The following is a 19,565-nucleotide window of genomic DNA, read 5'->3' on the forward strand; positions in this document are numbered from 1 at the left end:
TGATTAAATTTTTTTTTTTTTTTTTTTTTTTTTTTTTTTTTTTTGGTATGGGAGATTGAACTTGGGACCTCACACTTGTGAGGCAGGCGGCAGAACCACTGAGCTAAATCCCCGGCACTCAATAGCAGTTTTGGTTAAGAAAGTAGATTTGTACTATTTCCATAAGAGCCAGAAAACTGCTTATGGCCTCTAGATTGACTGCTGATTGATAACGTGATCATCTGTGTTTTTTTGTGCAATGAGAAATTCTAAACAGGATTGTCGGGGCAACCCACTTTCTGGTCCCCCTTCTGTCTGTCTTAAGCAGAAGCTGTCTTTCTCTTAATAAATTATTCCTACTAAAAAAGTAAAATAGGGGCCAGGAATTTAGCTCAGAGGTTCCTCTACCTGCCTTGCAAGCACAAGGTTCTGAGTTTGATCCCTGGTACAAAAAAAAAAAGGAAAACAATTAGGGATGAGGGGTGCCTGAGTGGTTAAGGCAATGGACTGCTAAAAAAAATAAAATAAACAGGGATGTCTTATGCATGTATTGCTTTTAGAAATTCATAAAAACTGGATGTGGTGGTACATGCCTGTAATACCAGCACTAGGGAGGCTGAGGCAGGAGGATCAGTGAGAGTTGGAGGCCAGGCTGGGCTACATAGCGCGACCCTGTCTCAAAAACATCAAAAGAAAAAAAAAGCATTTCTCTTGGTTCTTGAGCTGCTATTTACTTAGATATTACCATTTTTCTTACTAGTATATGCTGAACAGTTAATGGTCTTTGACAAAGTTAGTGTATTTTATAAATACATTCTATGTACAGACTAATTTATTTACAGATCATTTGAATTCAGTGAAGTCAATGCTAATGTGTAACCATTTTATTCTTTTATCAGGATTTTAAATTGAAAATGATTGACCTGATTTTTTTGTTAGTGGGTTAAAGAAAGAAAACATTTTCAACATTGTAGGTAGGTTGTTAAAACTGAGATGGAAGGCCAGTATTTTTGTACTTCAAGTCATCATGGAAATTTCTCTGAAAACTATATGTGGCATTGTAATAAGGGCAAGGATAAACTGGGAAGCCTGAAATGGAGCCTGTGGTTCAAACCTAGTTCGTATTGTAAATGTAATATTGTATGTGAAACATATAGTTGTGTTTGTTAGCCTTTATTTTTATCAGGAATTTCTAGAATGGTCTTTTTCTTGCAATAAGATTTAGAGTCCTAGACTTGAAGAAAGGAGAGAATTTGTCCTCCTTCCTCTCATTTCAAAGATAAGAACACTAAAGCTTAGAGAAGTAATTTGGCCAGTGTCCCAGGTCCAGGCAGTGGTGGAGAAAGCTGCGAGTGGTATCTCCAGATGCATTTTCAGTGCTGTGTCCACCAGCCTTCTCCTTCCGTGGTCTGTGCGGGGACATTTGCAGTGAGCTCCTACCACTACATGACGCCTTGTGCAGCATCAGGATCTGATACTGGTTCGTTCTTTTTGGAGTTCTTGGGTAACAGTTTGATTACCAGAGTATTGATATTCATGTAACAGAATGTTGTGTATTACTCCTTTTCAGTACAGTCAGCTGAATTCATTATATACTGGTTGCTTCCTGTTAGTCCTGACAGGTACTGTGAAGACCAAGATGAATAAAACAGACTTCAAAGCCCTCAGGTTTGGAGAAGGCAAACAGGTACCCAGGATCAGTGTAAAAGAATATACATGAGGTGTGTAGAAGCATGGAATCAGGTCTGGAGGGAGGTTTCTCAGTAAATTGAGGTAAATGAAAGATTGAGAGGCTCCAGAATGATCAGCAAAATTCTCCAAGCTACAGGCTGGCTATTTTGTGACTGCCAGGGTTGAGGTAGGGGGTGCTGTTGACAATTGATATTAGCAAAATTGTTGAAGCCAAAATTTTGAAGATCATTGTTGCTTTGTGAAGTTGAGTGTTTTTATGTTTGTTTTTGTTTTGTAAGAAGCTGTAGAATATATTTTTACTTTTGTTCTTTTTGTTTTGGTTGTTTTTGAAAAGGTGGCCCAGTCTGTAGGTACAAAATGCGAAAGTTATTCAGGCTTCCTAAGATTCATGCTGAAAAGGCTCCCTCTCAGGCTTGTCTCCTAGCTACAAAGTCCCTCTCCCAGGAGGCAGCCAGTGTTACTAGTTTCTTGTAGGTATGTGCTTCTCGAGTATTTTTACACACAGAAGCAAATAAGGACAGAGGAGTAACATGGACAAGGCAGTGTTGCATATACCAAATTAATCAGGAGGTTACAGTGGGAGAACAGGAGGCAGAAATGATTTAGGGAGCCACTAAAATAGGATGAGCTTGAAAAGGCTTTAATTGGGATAGTGGAAAGTCCATGGGCTCCACACATGCTGCAGACAGTATCAGCAGAGCTTAGTGATAGAACAAAGAGGAAGGAGGAGGAAGAGGAATTGAAACTGGTTTTTTGTTTGTTTGTTTTTTTTTTGTGGTACTGGGGATGGAACTCAACCTTGTGCTTGCGAGGCAGGAGCCACTGAGCTAAATCCCCGGCCCTGACGTTATTTTTGAGGATTTGAATCTGGCAAATTCCTTAAGGTTTCTAGCCTGGAAATGTGGTCGAGCTGCCATTATTCAGGCTGGTCATACGGGACAACGCAAGAGATTGCTTTATGCAGAACACATTTCAGGGGCAGAATCATCAGGCTTTTGATGCACTTTCATCCATCTAGTCTTCATTTGAGTCCTGTGTGCTAGGGTAGTGATCCATCCACATTAGTCACCTGGCCATACAAGGCTGGGGCGCTGAAGGTCATTTCGGGGTGCATCAGGAGTTGAAAATTGCTGTGCCAGGTGTTGAAGACAGCCTCTGGAGATAAAAAGATGCTTAGAGGTACTGCAATTGTAAAGACCAAAGAAAATGGCTAGACCCTTTATGTATTACTAGTTATTTTAAGATTTCCTATTTAAAATAAGAGGCCAGACTTACAGAAAGCTGTGTGCACTGAAGAGGTATTTGTTAAGTGGGGTTACTTCAGACTCAATATGGTGGTGGGTCATTTCTTCAAAGTGCAGGTGAATCATTTTCCTTGCTTTCTGCAAACAAGTGTTTATTCTTTAGTATTTAAAAATGTTACTATTGAATGTTTAATGGGATATTGAATGGTGGTGGATGTGTGGCTAGAAAAGATGAATGGATCACTCATCTTTTGTACATTATCTCAGAGTGGGCATTGTCTTTCAGTTGTGACCACAGACTAGCATGTGTAGAAATGGCAGCCTATAGGCAAGTGTCAGAGGCTTTTTCTGATTGTTTTTTTTTTTGTTTTTTTGAGACAGGGTCTCACTATGTAGTTGAGACTGACCTGGAACTCACTATGTAGTCCAGGCTGGTCTCGAACTCATAGCAATCCTCCTGCCTCAGCCTCCTGAGTGCTGGGATTAAAGGCATGAGCAACCACGCCCGGCCTTTTTCTGATTGTTAAAGCAATCAGGAAAAGGCTAGACTGGCCTTTGTGCTGCCAGTTGATCTTTCTTTTTTTTTTTTTGTACTTGGGACCTTGTGCTTGTGCACACAGCAGAACCACTGAGCTAAATTCCCAGCCCCTGGTTGATCTTTCTTAAAGAGAGGCATAACTCGCACATACTGAATGTCTGTTGTGAGTTGGGCACTGCAGCAGGCACCTGCTAGCCTTATTATCCTGTTATCCAGCCAAACCTGTGATGATTCTTATTTATGAGTAGAGATAGTGAGGCTCAAGTTGCTGTTCAAGGATGCCCTTAGCATTCTGCTAGTCCTAGTCCTGATGCTGAAGTTAGAGCTCAGATCTGCCTCCTGACCCAGTGCTTCAGCCCAGGATCCATACAGCCTTTCAGGTTAGGCGTGTGTGATCTTTTAAACTTTGTTTTACTGAAATGACTTTTGCTGAGTGTGAATACTACTTAATTATTAGCTATACCTAAACCAATAGTGGAGCAGGCCCCTTAATTAAGATAAATAAAAGCCTTTTGGCTTTGGTGGCCTCAGGGCCTGTCTTTCCTTCTAGGGGAATCCTAAATGTCCTGACTCACGTGCTGCATTGTTGGTGCTGATTAATGGTGAGAGCTTCCTGGCCTTGAGTGTAATAGTCGTTTCATTACAGGTCAGGTTTCTGTGCTTAGAATTCTCACCTAACTTAATGATACATGCTTTATCTTTTTAATCAAAGTCAGGAATTCCTCAAAACTCTCAACATTCTTCACGTTTTTGTCCTTCAAAGCTTGTTTTAGACACTTTGTGTCTCCATGAATCCTTTTCTGATTCCTTTCACGTATTCTGTGATCTTTCTTGCTTTTGTTTCATTGGTTCATATATGTTTTATTATAGTTATTTAAAATATCTTCAAACTCCCCCCATCACGATAATTTTTTATAATAGTTTATCATAAATCTCTTTAAACTCCCCTCCCAAGCACAGTCACTACCACTTGATTTTAAGTTCCAGTGTGCAGGAACTCTTACTACTTGTAAATCTCTTTTACTAGGGTCTTTTATATAGTAAGTGTTCAATAATATGTGTTGAATATCATTAATAATGAATGTGTGGAATGTAGTTTTAATGAATTTATAGTTTTTTGTTATCCCTTCCATAAAAGCAACATGTTAGCTGTGATTGTGGCAGTGGTGTACACCCGTAATCCTAGCATTCTGAGAGGCTGAGACAGGAGGATTGCCGCTTGACTGACTTCGCAATACCATCTTATAGTGGGGTAGGAGCCAGGTGTGATGGCACACACCTGTAATCCCAGCACTTGGGAGGCTGAGAAAAGAGAATCACTGCGAGTTTGAGGCCAGCCTGGGCTACATAGTGAACTCAAGGCAAACCTGCACTATGAAGTGAGACTGTCTCAAAATAAAGTAAGCAAGTGCTGGGGATTTAGCTCAGTGGTTCCACTGCCTACCTCGCAAGTGCAAGGACCCAAGTTCGATCCCCAGTCCCAATAAATAAATAAATAAATAAATAAATAAATGCGGGGTCTGCATGTGACTCTTCACATGTATTTTAGTCAAGGAGAGCTCTTGTTTTTATGAGTGGGGAGAAGAAAGCAGATGGTAAATTATGGCTTTTTTGAGATTGGGTCAAGGATGCATGTTAGAGGCCCAGTGCAGTGGCATGCATGCACGTGTAGCCCCAGCTACTAGGGAATCTGAGGCAGAAGAATCACTTGGGCCCATGAGTTTGAGGCCAGACAGCTTAACTGTCATAAATATTGTGTTAAGCTAGGACTAGAATTCTAGATCTAACCTTGGAAAGAAAATCTTACCCTCAACCTAAAGGGCTAGTAGAAGTAGATGCGTGCCAGGTAGCTGGCCATTAATTAATTGCTCAGTACTTATTCAAATTATCTGGTTTTATATTATTTTCCTAATACCTAAAAACTAAACAGAAACCACAGCTTTAACAGAGCCATTAATTCCGTAGCACATTTAGTACTCTGACTGTAGGGTTACTATAATACACGCCTGACACCTGGACTGCCTCCAAGATAATTTGTTTGTTGCTTCCTCCTGTACAGAAAGCACTCATAACAACATTTAGCATTTGAGGAAGATACTGCTGCAGGACATAAAAGAGTGAACTTGACCTTTTCAGTGACTTGCCCTTCACCTCTTGAGTTTGTGGAAGGAAGGCCAATGATTCATATCAGTTCTTTAAATTCCTCAAGCCACCGTTGAACCAGAATAGATAATTCCAAATTAAGCCTTTGGCTTTTAAACAGAAGAGCTACCTTTACAGGAAGAAACAGTCTTATTTTTTAAGCTTCTGTTTCTTCACACTGTTTCCTAACCATTTCAGCACTTTTTGCTGCATTTCAAGACAAAATAACTGCCCATAGTAGCTTAGAAATGATCTGCTCAACTTAGTGAAATATTCTGGACAATAGGCTTAATTTAATATTTAAATAATCTTACATTTATCGAGCTAATAACAAATAGCTATTTTGTTTGGAATTCTAAAACATAAAACAGGCCATCTATCCCACCTCATTTCAGTTTTGTCAGCTGTCCTGGGCAGTCCCATTTCTTTAATACAATCTGAGTTTTGCTTTTAGATTCCATTTTTTACACATTTTATTACAAGGTTGAAACTTTCCATCATCCCAGCTTCATTCATGTTAACTCTTCTGCTGAGAGATTCTAGAGATCTTGACGTAGACTTGGTCTCTGAAGATTGAAGAGACGCAGGTTTCATTTTGATTATTGCGTAGGGGGAAGCTTATTGCTAAGGGAATACATGGCTTGCTTGTTAAAGCAGGCAGAACATCATAATCTATATAATTTTACCTCTAGAGAACAGAAAGGATTATTAGTCAAAGCATAATGCACTTCTTCTGGATAATTTGACTGTGGAATGTATTTTTTTACTAATCCTGCTTTTTGTTCCCGTTGGGATAATGATTTGCAGATACAACATTTCACAGTCCTGAATCATGGGGGAGCGTTCTTAAATGCCCTGAGAGTTGAGGCTTAAGAAATGTTGATATAAATGTGATCTATTCCGTTTGATAAAAAATTGAATTTATATTCAGATGTCACTTTTCTCTAGTTAGGTTGCGTGCTATGATGCTCTTAGACAAGTGGGGAACACTAGCTCGCAGCATCTCAAGAAGAACCTTGGCATCTGAACAAGTGGCTGGAACATCACAAGGAATTTACTCAACCCTTTTCTCATTAGATGGGGCCTCACTGCGGAGCAGCCCCAGCTGATTCTACTGTTATCCAGCCAGATTCTCCTCTGAGGTTTCAGCTCACTATTAGGTACTCATCCTAGCAGACAAGAGATGTTTCACTGATGGCAAAACAAATCCCTGTAGAACCAGCTTGCTTCATTGGAGTGTGAAACTTGAGGTAAAATGTCTTAAGGTCTTCAAAGATGCAAGGAATACAGACAGCTCACATATGAAATACTACCAATCTATGTTAAGAATGTTCTGTGCACAAAATAAAATTGCCAAGTTTTCTTCATTGATGCTTACATTAAAATTGAAGTTTAGCATTCTACAGGCATCACTTCTACAGAATTTTGTTTATAAGTAATTGTATGTCAGTCTGGAAATGAGTGTAGTGGGAGGGATTAAGAAGAATGCCAATGTCATGCTGAAGGCCGCGCTGGTCGTGGATAACAAATGCAGGAGATGTGCCGACATTGGCTTCTTCCACAAATCTTTCTCAAGGTGAACCCCTCACAACTACACAGTTAGGTGGCTGAGTGTGACAGGGAAGATAGGATTTTTTAAATTCCACAGTTTGATTTTAGTACCAAATCTCTTTTCCTTGAACTTTTTACCTAGAACAAAGCTATTAAGTAAAATTCTGAAATGAATAAAAATCAAAGCGATTGTCTGAGTACAGCAAAACTTTATTTATAGTGCTGGGGATTGAACAAGGTTTCACGTGCTCAGCTTACTACCACTGAACTATACCCCAGCCCTAAAACATTTTTTTTAATGGTTTTAACTGTGGTAAAAACAAAAACATGTTAATTAGCATAATGAAAATTGGTTGTTACTTAGAATTATCGTCTTATACAATACATTTAACCTGGGTGTTGTGATATTTGTCTGTAATCCCAGAACCCTGGGGGAGGCTAAGGCAGAAGGATCACAAGTTTGAGCACAGCCTAGGCAATTTAGCAACTATCTTGTCTCAAAAAAGTAAAAATAAAGAACTAAAGATACAGCTCAGTGCAAAGGTCCTGGGTTTGATCCCTAGTGTGGGAAAAAAGAAAAGAAAGAGAGGAATACATTTAAATGATGGCACACACACCAGAATTATTATTTCTTCTCTCTCAATCTTCATTTTAATTTTTTTTCCTGGTACCAGGGATCAAACTCAGGACTTTGAGCTTGCAACACAGGCATGGTGCCACCAAGCTAAATCTCTGGTCCTTAACTCTTCATTTTAGAAAATCAGTATACAGAAAACTTAATGACATACTATTTTTAAACACACACACGCATCATATTTCCTAGTTGATTGTCTCCCACTTCTTAAAACTGGTGTTTCCACTTAAATGATACAGATAAAGAAATTTTGTGTGCCCTGTAGTCTCTTAGCCTTTTGCTCAGCTATTTTGGCTATGTGACCATTATCTTAATCTAATAATAGTTGTAACTGGATTTTGGGTTAAAGAAAACACTTAAGCTAGACGTGTGCTCACAGAATGTTATTAATGAAGACATAAGACGATTGTAGAGAATTAAGGGAAATCTATTCTGTAATCACTGCCACCTCTTTATCTTGCCATCCAAGGCCTTTCTAGTAACTGAGCCCACCTCTTCAGCATTCCTCCCTCTGCAGAGATTGTATCATTCTGACAACTGGATACTTAGCTGTCCTTAATCTGTTACATCTATGACTGTAATCTGATGCATAAAATTACACAAAATTCAGGCAGGAAATTCTCATTCCTGATATAAAATCAGTGTCCCCTGCCCCTAAGTTTATTACTCTCCCTAGTCTCCTTGAGCATTTCATCCACTATTATGGTGTCATTCTCAAATCCAAAACCTGGACCTCATTTGCTTTGCCAGCTGCAGACTTGGAGTTCCTGACTTCATAAACATTTCACACAGATGTCTTGCTTGCACTTGTAACCCAACGTATCAGAACAATATTCACTGACTTCTAAAGGTGTTTCCCCCTTTTCAGCTGTGTAGAATCATCTAATCATACTCTTTCTGGTTCCCCAGATCTAGAAACTCACTGATACTGGATATATTGATGTGGAATCCAAGGATCTTTTTCTATTCATTCTTTCCTTTGTATTCCCAGTAATTTTCTATTCTATTTTTGTCATTACTTTTTTTTTTTTGGTACCAGGGATTAAACTTGGGACCTTTGTGCTTTCAAGGCGGGCAGCGGAACTACTGAGTTAAATCCCTGGCCTTTTCTCATTACTTCTAAAGAGTTGATACCTGACTTTAACCTCTTCTCTTTCCCAACCCATTCTTTATACTTGCAGTCAGGATTATTTTCTAAACTATAGATTGGTTTATGTCATTTCTACCTAGAAACCTGCAGCAGCACAGAGGACTGTTCAGTAGAAGTATACTACAAGCTGTATATGAATCTTTTTTTTTAATTTTTTTATTTTTTTTGAGTCAGAGTCTCACTATGTAACCCTGACTGGCCTTGACCTCAGGCTAATCTTAAATATACTTACTAGTAACTACATTTAAAATGTAAAATGAAACCAGTGCAGTTCATTTTCATTAATATATTTATCCCAGTGGATCTAAAACACTTCACTGGGGCTGAGGATTTAGCTTAGTGGCACTGTGCCTGCTTGGCAAGCACCAAGTCCTGAGTTCGATTCCCAGTATTGGTAATAAATAAAACAAAACATTTCACAAAGTAGCATATAAAATTACCAGTATAGGACTGGTGTGGTGGTGCATGCCTGTAGTCCCAGCACTCTGAAAGGCTGAGACAGAAGGATTGTGAGTGCAAGCCCTGCCTGGGCACCTTAGCAAGATCTCGACTCAAAGTAAGATACATGATTTTTGTAAGACATAGGATTTTTGCTTTTGGTACTGTTTTTGAACTCCAGAGTGTATTTTAGACTTAACAGTGAGCATGTCTCAGTCCACATGAGCCGCATTACACTGAGTAGCCTCGTGTAATCAGTGGCTCCCTACAGACAGCACAGGTCTGCAGCTGAGCCTGCTCCAGCTTCAGCCCCTGCCTTGCATTTTTTCAGTGCTTCCTGGCTCAAACACACCACAGCCACACCTAGTAATCTGCCATTCTTTCCCTCATTACCCTTCCTGCCTGTGCAAATCTGACTGATCCTTCAGTCAGATGTTCGCTGCTTCTCAGAGAAGTGTCTCTATAAGCTTCAGCATTTGTCCTGACCCTCCCGTGGTGGCACTTATGGGAGCTGTTGGCCTGAGTCCTGTGTGAGCAGTCAGGCAGCAGCTAGGTCTCTCTCAGCCCCCTCTCCACAGCAAACACAGTATGGTGGCACATGTGTGGTCTCCCTTTGCTCTGGGGAGCAGCCCTATCACTCGGTATCTAGTATGGCTGTGCTGACATTTTTGAAATCTTAAGCAGTTTGTTTAAAAATTATTCTACCTTTGAAATATATTCTGAATGAAATTTCCTGTAGATAGTTCTCATTTAAAGGTGTTCTTGTTCTTTGTGGCCTAAAGCTTTTGCTTATGCAAGAGAGGACATACTAATTTCTATGTAGAAATAACAATATAGCTAAAACTTGGTTTCAAATATCCATGTGGTACAGTGTATAGGTTATTCTGGTTTTAGCTTGATTCTGATCTGGAATATGACTTGCCATTATGTAACTTGTTCTTTGTAAGTGTGTGTGTGTGTGTGTGTGTGTGTGTGCATGCGCGCGCGTGTGGGTGCTACTGCTTTTCCTCCACAGCTTTATTTAAAAGTGTATATGTCTTTTGAATTTCATTTTTTCCTTAAGAGATTTTGTCCGTGGAGTTTACCTGTGTAAAAAGCAAAGCAGATGTCTGGAAGGTTGTGCTCTATTCTGGTAGAAATCTTACTAATGTTGAAGGGTTGTAGCAGGTCCGATTCAACCTGCTGACAGATTATTTAGTGAGGGCCAGGAATGACTGTAAATGTTAGCTCAGATTTTAACGGTTTTCTTGTGAAGGACATTTATAGGTGAAACTGAGTAGTGTTTAATTGTGTCCATTAGGCAAGAGACTAGTTAAGAAGAAATTCTTCCCTTAAGCAGGCAGTTGTTTAAAAAGAATGAATGATTCATCAAATGGTGTTGCAAGGACTATAATTGTATTTTTAACATAAGTTGTTGCATTTAAAATTGTGAAATCTTAACCCCAGTTAAATAAGAATTCCTGAAAAGACTTCCTCCTAAGCTATCCTAAAAAACACTCTTAATGATTTGCCAGATTTATTCACAACTGCTTAAAAAAGAGAGTAAACTGTGACACTTCTAGCAAAATGGATCTGTAGTCATCTCTGGGGCTTCTCTTACCCTTACCTCCAACCCTCAGTCCACTGGGAAGGCTTTCTGCTTCCCAAACATCGGAAGGCCTCTCAACAGGGCAGCGACTCAGACTGAAACTGATTGCTTACTCATCCTCCTGCTTCTGCTTTTACTCTCCATACAGTGTGCAGAAAAATCTTTTTAAATTTTGTTATCATTATCATATTATTATTATTATGGTTTTTTATTTTGGAAAGATTCAAAATAGAGAGATGCATGTACCTCTCATTCAACTTCAACAATGATCCATCCATTCATGGCCAGGCTTGTCTCATCTACTCCCCCATCATCCACCCCCTTCTTCCCAGTTATGTTGAAATGAATTCCAGGCTTCGTATCATTTAATCAGCTGGTTTGGAATTTCTCCAGAGTGAAATTTTGCTTCTTGGTTAGTCACGTAAGGTGAAGAAAGTTGCTGCATTAGTGGTAATAAGTTCTTTGCCACTCTTTTATGTATTCCAGTTTGTGTTACCTTACTGTTTATGAGTTTCGTTTTTGTTTGGTAACTGCCATCACAGGAAAAAATTATTTAATGTACCTGTTTGTGTTAAATTAGTTTTGTACCAAACTCAATTTTAAAAGATGTGTGTGAAAGTTTGATGTACAAAAAATGTAAATGTTTATATGAGGATAGTAATTCGTGTTCACAAGTTGTAAAACATTAAATTCTTGTTGGAGATGTAGTTTAGTGGTAGAGCACTGCTTGCCTACTGTGCACGAGGCCCTGGGTTTGATCCCAGCATTTCAAAATAATTTTTCTCTTGATTCTTAAAAATAAAATCATGGTACATGCTAATGGTAAAAATAAAATGCAAGTAATATGGACGGACATGAAAGCAGACATTCTCTTTTGGTATATTGATTGCTTTCAGTCTGTCATATCCAAAATAACTTTTTTTGGGGGGGTACTGGGGATTGAACTTGGGCCCTTGTGCTTGCGAGGCAGACAGCGGAACCACTGGGCTAAATCCCCAGCCCTCCAAAATAACTTTTAAAAACTTCTTCTTTTCTTGCACTACTGGGAATTGTGTTACTATTTCTTGGAGATCCTTCCAGGAAGATCATTTAAAACCTTAATAATGTGTATATTTGACATTTTTTCTCAGTTTTTCTGAATTCAGTTAGGCAGAAATTGATTTTCATGTTGAAAAGAATATCACTCAGGAGGCTGAAATAGGCAGATCTTGTTTGAGGCCAGCCTGGAGTACATAGCAAGACTCCACACAAAAAAAAAGACAAAGAGAAAAGAATACAGCATCTATCTTGGTGTTTCATAAGGGGTTGAAAAAGAGATTATATGATCATGAATTCAATGTTTTATTGACTTTGTTGAACACCAGTTTCTTCTTGATAAAGATTACAAATTCATCAAAAGCTCTTGGACCTGTGAAAATCTCTGTACTAGCTGTCCAGTAGAAATACAATGTGAGCCACATACATAATTTCAGATGTTATAGTATTCACATTAAAAATAAAGGTGAAATTAATTTCAGTAGTGTATCTATTTAGTGCATAAATACAACATATTTTGCTGTTATCAGTATAAAATTTTATACTTTTTCATACTTTGAAAATCCAGCATGTGTTTTATACTTACAGCACATCTCAGTGTAGATCGGCCCCATTCATGTGTGGTAATGGCTGTTGCATTGGGCAGCATATCCTGTAAAGGATAGTGGCCATTACTGAGGAAGGAGGAAAGGGGCTTGGTATATATTTTTCATTTTGTTTATTTCATTTATTGACACATATCTGGCATTTAATATTTTCAATATTTCCTGCTTTTGGTGTTTTTTTTTTAACCTGTTTGATGGGTTTTTTTTGTTTCGTTTTGTTTTGTTTTTTGGTACTGCAGATTGAACTCTAGATCTTGAGCTTGCAAGGCAGGGAGTGGCACCACTGAGCTAAATTCCCAACCCCTAGTGTTCTTTTTTTAACATGTTCTTGCTGGGAATGGAACCCAGGGCTTGGAGATGCTAAATATTCACTATCCTGGAGCTATACGTCAGCTCTGCTTTTCTATATTCTTAATGATTGCCAGCTCAGACTCACTAGCCTGATTACTTTTTAAAAAAGTCATTCTTTAAAAATCAACGGTATCCATAACTCAGATACTTCTATATGAAGGCAGTGATCATGCTGAAATCAAACTCTTGGCTGGGAAGTAATACCACCCTGTAGTAGCTCAAAAAGTTTATTCATCAATACACGAAAGGCCAACTTCTGTAGAATGTGACTTAGGAGTATTAGAGTGTAATATGTTAAACATTAGCACTTTTTATTCTGAATTGGTGTAAATATATGCACTAGCACTTTTAGGAAGAAATGGAATAAGAATTCTTGAGAAAATTGGTGACAGTGTTCTTTAATATATTTTTTTTTAGGGGTGGCAGATGGTGTAGGAGGATGGAGAGACTATGGAGTTGACCCATCTCAGTTCTCAGGGACTTTAATGCGAACGTGTGAACGTTTAGTAAAAGAAGGACGGTTTGTACCAAGTAATCCCATTGGAATTCTTACCACAAGCTACTGTGAGTTGCTACAAAATAAAGTACCTTTGCTTGGTAAGTAAATGGCTACGTATTTCCTCTAAAGAAGCCCCTGTAGGGTTAAAACCCAAGAAAATGATTTGCCAGTCCAGCTCTTTTCTGAGGCCCTTCCTAGTGAGCAGAGTTTGGAGAAGCTGCAGGCTAACCAGAGTACAGGATACTGCCTGGAGGGAATGTAAATAGGCACAGCCCCTTTGGAAAACAATTAGGCATTGCTAAATAAAGTTACACATGAACACATAGCATGCCCCTCAGTTCTCCTTCTAGATGTTTCCAGTACACTAGAGAAAATTGCACAGTCGTGTACCTAGAGCTAGTTAGGTGCAAGAATGTCCTAGCAACATTGTCAATAATAGAAAAGTGGAAACAACCTAAGTTCATCAGAATAAAAAAAGTGTATTGTGAAAAGAAACAAAGCTGCTTGCAATACTCAGGAACATCTTGTGAAGGGGAAAAGAGGACACTGCAGAGTACTATCATGTATTTCAATCTCAGAAACATAAAAAGTTAAAAATGTTGTCTAGGAGTTCTAAAACCTGATAAAGGAAGAAAGGAAAGCAAGAGCTTGTAGTATTCAGAACCTGATTCTCTCCCAGGGAGGGAGAACAAGGCTAGGGTCTGGCCTACAGAGAGGTCAAGGTGCTGACCACCACCCCAGGCCACCCACAGCTGATGAGTTCATGAAATAGCTTGACACAAATTAGATCCCTGTCACTCTTATATTGGAAAACTCCAAACTGACTGCCTCAAGGTTTGTTTATTTGATATGCTAATGGAGCATCCTTTGGCCGGGCTCAGTATTTGTTTGTTAAATGATTTTCTTACCCAGCCTCCTCAGCCACCTCTCAGAAAGGGTGTTACTAAGTTTGTGTTAATTGCCAGCATCTTTTTGGTTACTAGAAGGCCTCCCTCATATTCACCATCCACTTTTTGGGGGGTGGGGTGGGGGGTAACCAGGTATCAAACTCAGGACCTCAAACTTACCAGGCAGGCACAGTGCTGCTGAGCTACATCCCCGGCCCTCACTGTCCACATTTATAGTCCGTCTCCTTTCAGTCTTACTGCACGATGTATGTTTGCCTTCAACTTAAATCCTTTTTATTGTAAGGGATTCTTTTTAGCGCTCTGCCATCTTAGTCTCCTCTGTGCTATGATTAACCAGATTGTTTTCCTTCTAACTGAACAGAAATCTTGTCTTGCAATTTCTGTATGCACTGCTTTTCTTAATGTCCCTCAATGGATATGAAATCGGGAGATTACTTGGCATTCTAGATTCTATTTCTAGTACCTTTCTTATCAGTTTGCTGTATGGCTTTGGGCGAATTTCTTAACCTGTTAAATGGAGTGAGTCCTGGACAAGTTCCAGAGGCTGACTCCTGCCTGTGCCAGTAGACCCCTCGGCCACCAGTGTGTCTTCTCACCCCATCATTTCCTTTTGCTTTGGACAGCCAGTTTCAAAACATCTAGCTAGCCTGCCTTTTTGCACTTCAAGAGCTTTGGTATTTTGCTGTTTTTCTCCATTCTCTGCTTCCCATCCTGTTCATACTCATGTAACTTGGAAATGTTAATGAATTTAAGGACATTAAAGTTTGCTTACATTGAATATTGTGATTAGGTTTTTCTCCTAAGAGACACACTGATAGAATCCTCTGTTACCATCTTTAACACACACTAGCCCCTCCCCTAATCTACATGTCTAGATTGTTTGTAACTAAATGTGAGCAAATTTTGACAAAGGTTGCTGAGTTTTATTGAACCTCAGATATAATTATAAATAATAACTTTATAAGATTAATCTTGTGGTTTTGTTTTTGTTTTTTTGTTTGTTTTTGTTTTGTTTTGTTTTTTTGAGACAGGGTCTCACTATGTAGTTGAGACTGACCTGGAACTCACTGTGTAGCCCAGGGTGGTCTTGAACTCACAGCAATCCTCCTGCCTCAGCCTCCCGAGTGCTGGGATTACAGGTGTGCGCCACCAGGTCCAGCTCATTTTTTAAATTGCTAAAAAGCCTACAAAGATAATTAAATATAAAGCACAAGCCAGTAGTTGTGTTGCTTATTTCTTTAAATGTCTAGCTGCTTTTGGGTCTGGGTTGGCATCACAGGCTAATTGTTGGTATGTGTCCCTAGAAACCCTAAGTATATTCATAAGGTCTTAAGAAATCAAGATGTTAAAAAAAAATCAAGATGTCTTTAAAATTTGAGGGTTTTTCCTAATAAGGTTATCCCTTTCTCTGCTGCACAAAAGGCATAGTAGAGGCTTATAAAATAAGGGGCTGAGTGATAAAAATATTTCCATTTTAGCAGGAGAGGTTTACCTGGGCCAGTCATCTAAACATCTGACACACTCTGGACCTCCTTTCTTGCTCTTCTTCACCTGCTTCTCTGCCAACATAAGAATGATGAGCTCTTTGAGTATTCGGCACTCAGGGCCTGAGTCAGGTGTACACCTCAGTAATTTGAGGTAGCCAAAAGAGCATACACCATGATTCTGCAAGGCTGGGCATGCGTTCATCACTGATGCTTTGGATTCTAAAGCCTCCTGAAGACCATTTTGATTCTAACTCAGTGTGTTACTGTCACAGGGGCAGAAAAATGATAGCCTAGGCTTGTCAGTGAGTCATGATGAGTCAACATGAGTCTTTCGTACAGCAGAATTTTAAGGCTGTGCTTCTCATCTGTCATTTTTTTATTCTCAGTAGGCTCTAATTCTATCAGTTTTCAGAAGGTCTTTTATGTAATTATATTAATGATAAATGGTTGGAGTTTTTGTGCATCCAGCGAGGAAGGAAAGCTAATTGGTGCCCTCTTCCTACTGTGAGCTATGGAGCAGGTTCTGTCAACATAACTAGTTAGTTATAGCACCCGTGATTTTTTTTTTCCTTTGGTATGTAGGGAATAGGAAACCAGTGGTACAGCTTTAGTGTTAGATTAGCACCACCAATGCATATACTGCAACTAATAAGGAAATGGAATTTCTGAACATTAAGGATGAGAAAGAGGTGCATATTTTAGGTTGTTTTTTTTTTTTTTTTTTTGAGAAAGCTATTAGTACTGTGGTGATTATGCGATTATGCTCCCAGATTTATTCTTTCATATATTCATGTGGTGAGTAATGGTAAGTAGAATTGAGTCTCCTGTGTGCTCACAGCACCCCCCCCCACACACACACAAGGTAGGTGCATAGCACATGGGTGCTTTTATTCCCCATTTTGTTAGACAGAAACAGGCCTAAAGGGAATCAGTTCCTTGCTCAGGTCACACAGCTAGAAAACGATAGTTCACTGGGATTTACGTGGCTGGTTCCATTGTCTATTTGCTTTGTTTTTAACTGTCATTTTAGCAGTTTAGACTTTGCATATTACAATGCTTTTCTCTTTTTATTAACAGTAAACTTCATTTTTTTAATACAGTTCAAATTTTAATGGCACAGTTTTTTTGTTTTGTTTTGGTTTTGGTTTTTTTGGGTTTTTATTGTTTTTTTTAAACAGGGTCTCACTGTATAGTTGAGACTGACCTGGAACTCACTATGTAGGCCAGGTAGTCTCGAACTCACAGCGATCCTCCTGCCTCAGCCTCCTGAATGCTGGGATTACAGGAGTGCGCCACCACGCTCAGCATGGCACAGTTTTTTTAAAGGAAACTTTAATGCTAATTGGTTGTATATTTCCTTAACATAATTTGAATGGCTATTAAATAGCTAATACAGGGCCGGGGATTTACCTCAGTGTTTCAGCTGCCTGCGCTACCTGCCTTGCAAGCACAAGGACCTGAGTTCAATCCCCGGTGCCAAAAAAATAAATTAATTAATCAGTTAATTAATAGCTAGCTAATACTATGTGTTGTGTTTGACATGACTTAACTAATTTTAACCCTTTGAGACAACTGAATGTTACTATTAGTACAGATTCTACAATGAGGAAACTGGGGCACAGAGAAGTTAAAATATTTGCTCCAGGTCACATAACTGGTAAGTGACAAAGTGAGGATTCAAACACAGGCAGGCGACTCCAGAGTCTGTACTTCTCTGTTACATGAGTTATTTGAATGTACCATAATATATTTTACTAGTCCCTTAGTTTTAATGTTTAGATTGTTTAGAGTTCCTTATCTCAATGTTTATGTACTTAAATCTTACTTACATTTGTAATTATTTTCTTAGGGTAAATTCTCACAAGTGGAATTGCTAGGTCAAAGGACAAGTACATTTTTCAGGACTATATTTCCCTTAGAAAAATTCTACTCTTAGAAAAATTTTACTCTTTACCACAGGATAAGTATGAGCACATTCCCTACGCTTTGCCAGGTCCACGCATTTATGTTTTGACTCAATTTAACTATTGGTTACTGATTATGATGATCTTTGTAATATATTACCAGCCACTTACATTTATATCTTGGCAAACTGTATGTTTTTCTACATTGCTATATTTCTGGTACAGGTAGGTATAGGTGTCAGTCTTAGATGGAACTGACCCCTTCTCATTCCATAGCGTGGCTCTCAGGAGGCTGCACACAGAAGAGGGGCACAGGGCTCTGACAGTGGCTCATATGAGAGCTCTTCCCTCTGAACACTGGTATTTGTAGAGCAAACAGGTTGATTCCACGAGCTACCTGCGACATTTGGCCTTGTTACTTCATAGTGAGTCATTGGTCTCCAATAAAAGTTCATTAGTTCAACAGCTGGAAATGTGGTTTTAAATTGTAGTTATGTGCCTTGTCTTAAATGTTAGTGAATTTTGTGGTGAAAGCTTCCTGCCAGTGACTAATGAGAACTGTCATGAAAATGTAACATTCTCATTCTAGTATTTAAGTATCAAAACTCAGCAGCACCATGCTTTAGAGCATTTGACATAGATTATAGCACAAGTGAAAGGATGTCATGTGATGAAGTGCCAGTCGTTTTTACTTTTCCTATCTCTACAAAAGCATTCAGACCTCAGTGGCTCATTTACTGTATATAATATAAATCCCTCTTTCTGCACCATGTTGACCCTAATCGGGTTGTTTTCAGCATTCTCAGGGATAATGGATTATAACTAAGAAAGTCTTGTTGAGTCAAATGATTCACATGGTGTGATGCTGCTTTTTGGAGTTATGTGATAGAAATGTGTGTGCAGAGGCAGCCAAAGAAAAGAAAATCAAATGAATGTCCATTTTGTTTCTAGGTAGCAGCACTGCCTGCATTGTGGTGCTGGACAGAACTAGCCACCGCTTACACACGGCGAACCTGGGTGATTCCGGCTTTCTAGTTGTCAGGGGTGGCGAGGTCGTGCATCGATCAGATGAGCAGCAGCATTACTTCAACACTCCATTCCAGCTCTCAATCGCTCCCCCGGAAGCTGAGGGAGTCGTATTGAGTGACAGGTAATCTCCCCTCAGCCATGTTGAGCAAGATGTGAGTCACCCACAGGTCCCTTCCCACCTCCTTGAATGCATAGGGATAGGCGTTTTCTGTTTTTCTGTGAAAAGAAAAGGCATTATAAGAATGTTCTCCTCAAGAGGACCTTGTTTGTAGTCAGGCTTCAGAAGCTATTTTGCTCGACCTAGATGCTATAGCCAAGTTGAATTCTGATAAACACCTAATAACTTGACTGCCCTGAAAATACTGTTTCAGGTGTGTTCATTGTTCGTACCTACACCACGTAGTATGTGCAGTATTGCAGTGTGCCTGTTAACCTGCAATGGAGAAAGAGGTCATTTGTCATTGCCTCTGCAAGGTTTTGCCACACAGTTGGGGAAGCCGGCCAGTAGACATCTGTTTCATCTGTCAGAATATCTTGGTGATTCTCCAATCCTGTTTTGTTTGTTTATTTGTTTTTGTGATACTGGGGATTGAACCCAAGGCCTTTGGACTGAACTGCATCCCCAGCCCTTTTAATTTTTTTAGACAGATTTTGCTAAGTTGCCCAGGCTGGACTTGATTTGCAGTCCCTCTGCTTCAGCCTCCCAGAGTGCAGGGATTACAGCTGTGCACCATCATAATGGCTTGGGTCCTCTTACATACATCCCATAGAACAGCAGGAAAGTCAGAAGT

General features: G+C 39.3%; 1 protein-coding gene across 1 annotated transcript in view; it reads left to right on the plus strand.

Annotated features, from left to right (window-relative positions):
- Pptc7 (protein phosphatase targeting COQ7) overlaps positions 1-19,565 on the plus strand; it is a 37,247-nt gene that overhangs the window by 8,428 nt on the left and 9,254 nt on the right. Inside the window, exons 2-3 of the mRNA XM_010604440.3 lie at positions 13,365-13,544; positions 18,697-18,895. Coding sequence (XP_010602742.1) covers positions 13,433-13,544; positions 18,697-18,895 — 311 coding nt within the window. The 5' untranslated portion in view covers positions 13,365-13,432. The remainder of the gene's footprint in view (positions 1-13,364; positions 13,545-18,696; positions 18,896-19,565) is intronic.

Source organism: Fukomys damarensis, unplaced genomic scaffold, assembly GCF_012274545.1.
Source record: "Fukomys damarensis isolate Sample0158 unplaced genomic scaffold, DMR_v1.0_HiC HiC_scaffold_12, whole genome shotgun sequence".
Classification (NCBI taxonomy): domain Eukaryota; kingdom Metazoa; phylum Chordata; class Mammalia; order Rodentia; family Bathyergidae; genus Fukomys; species Fukomys damarensis.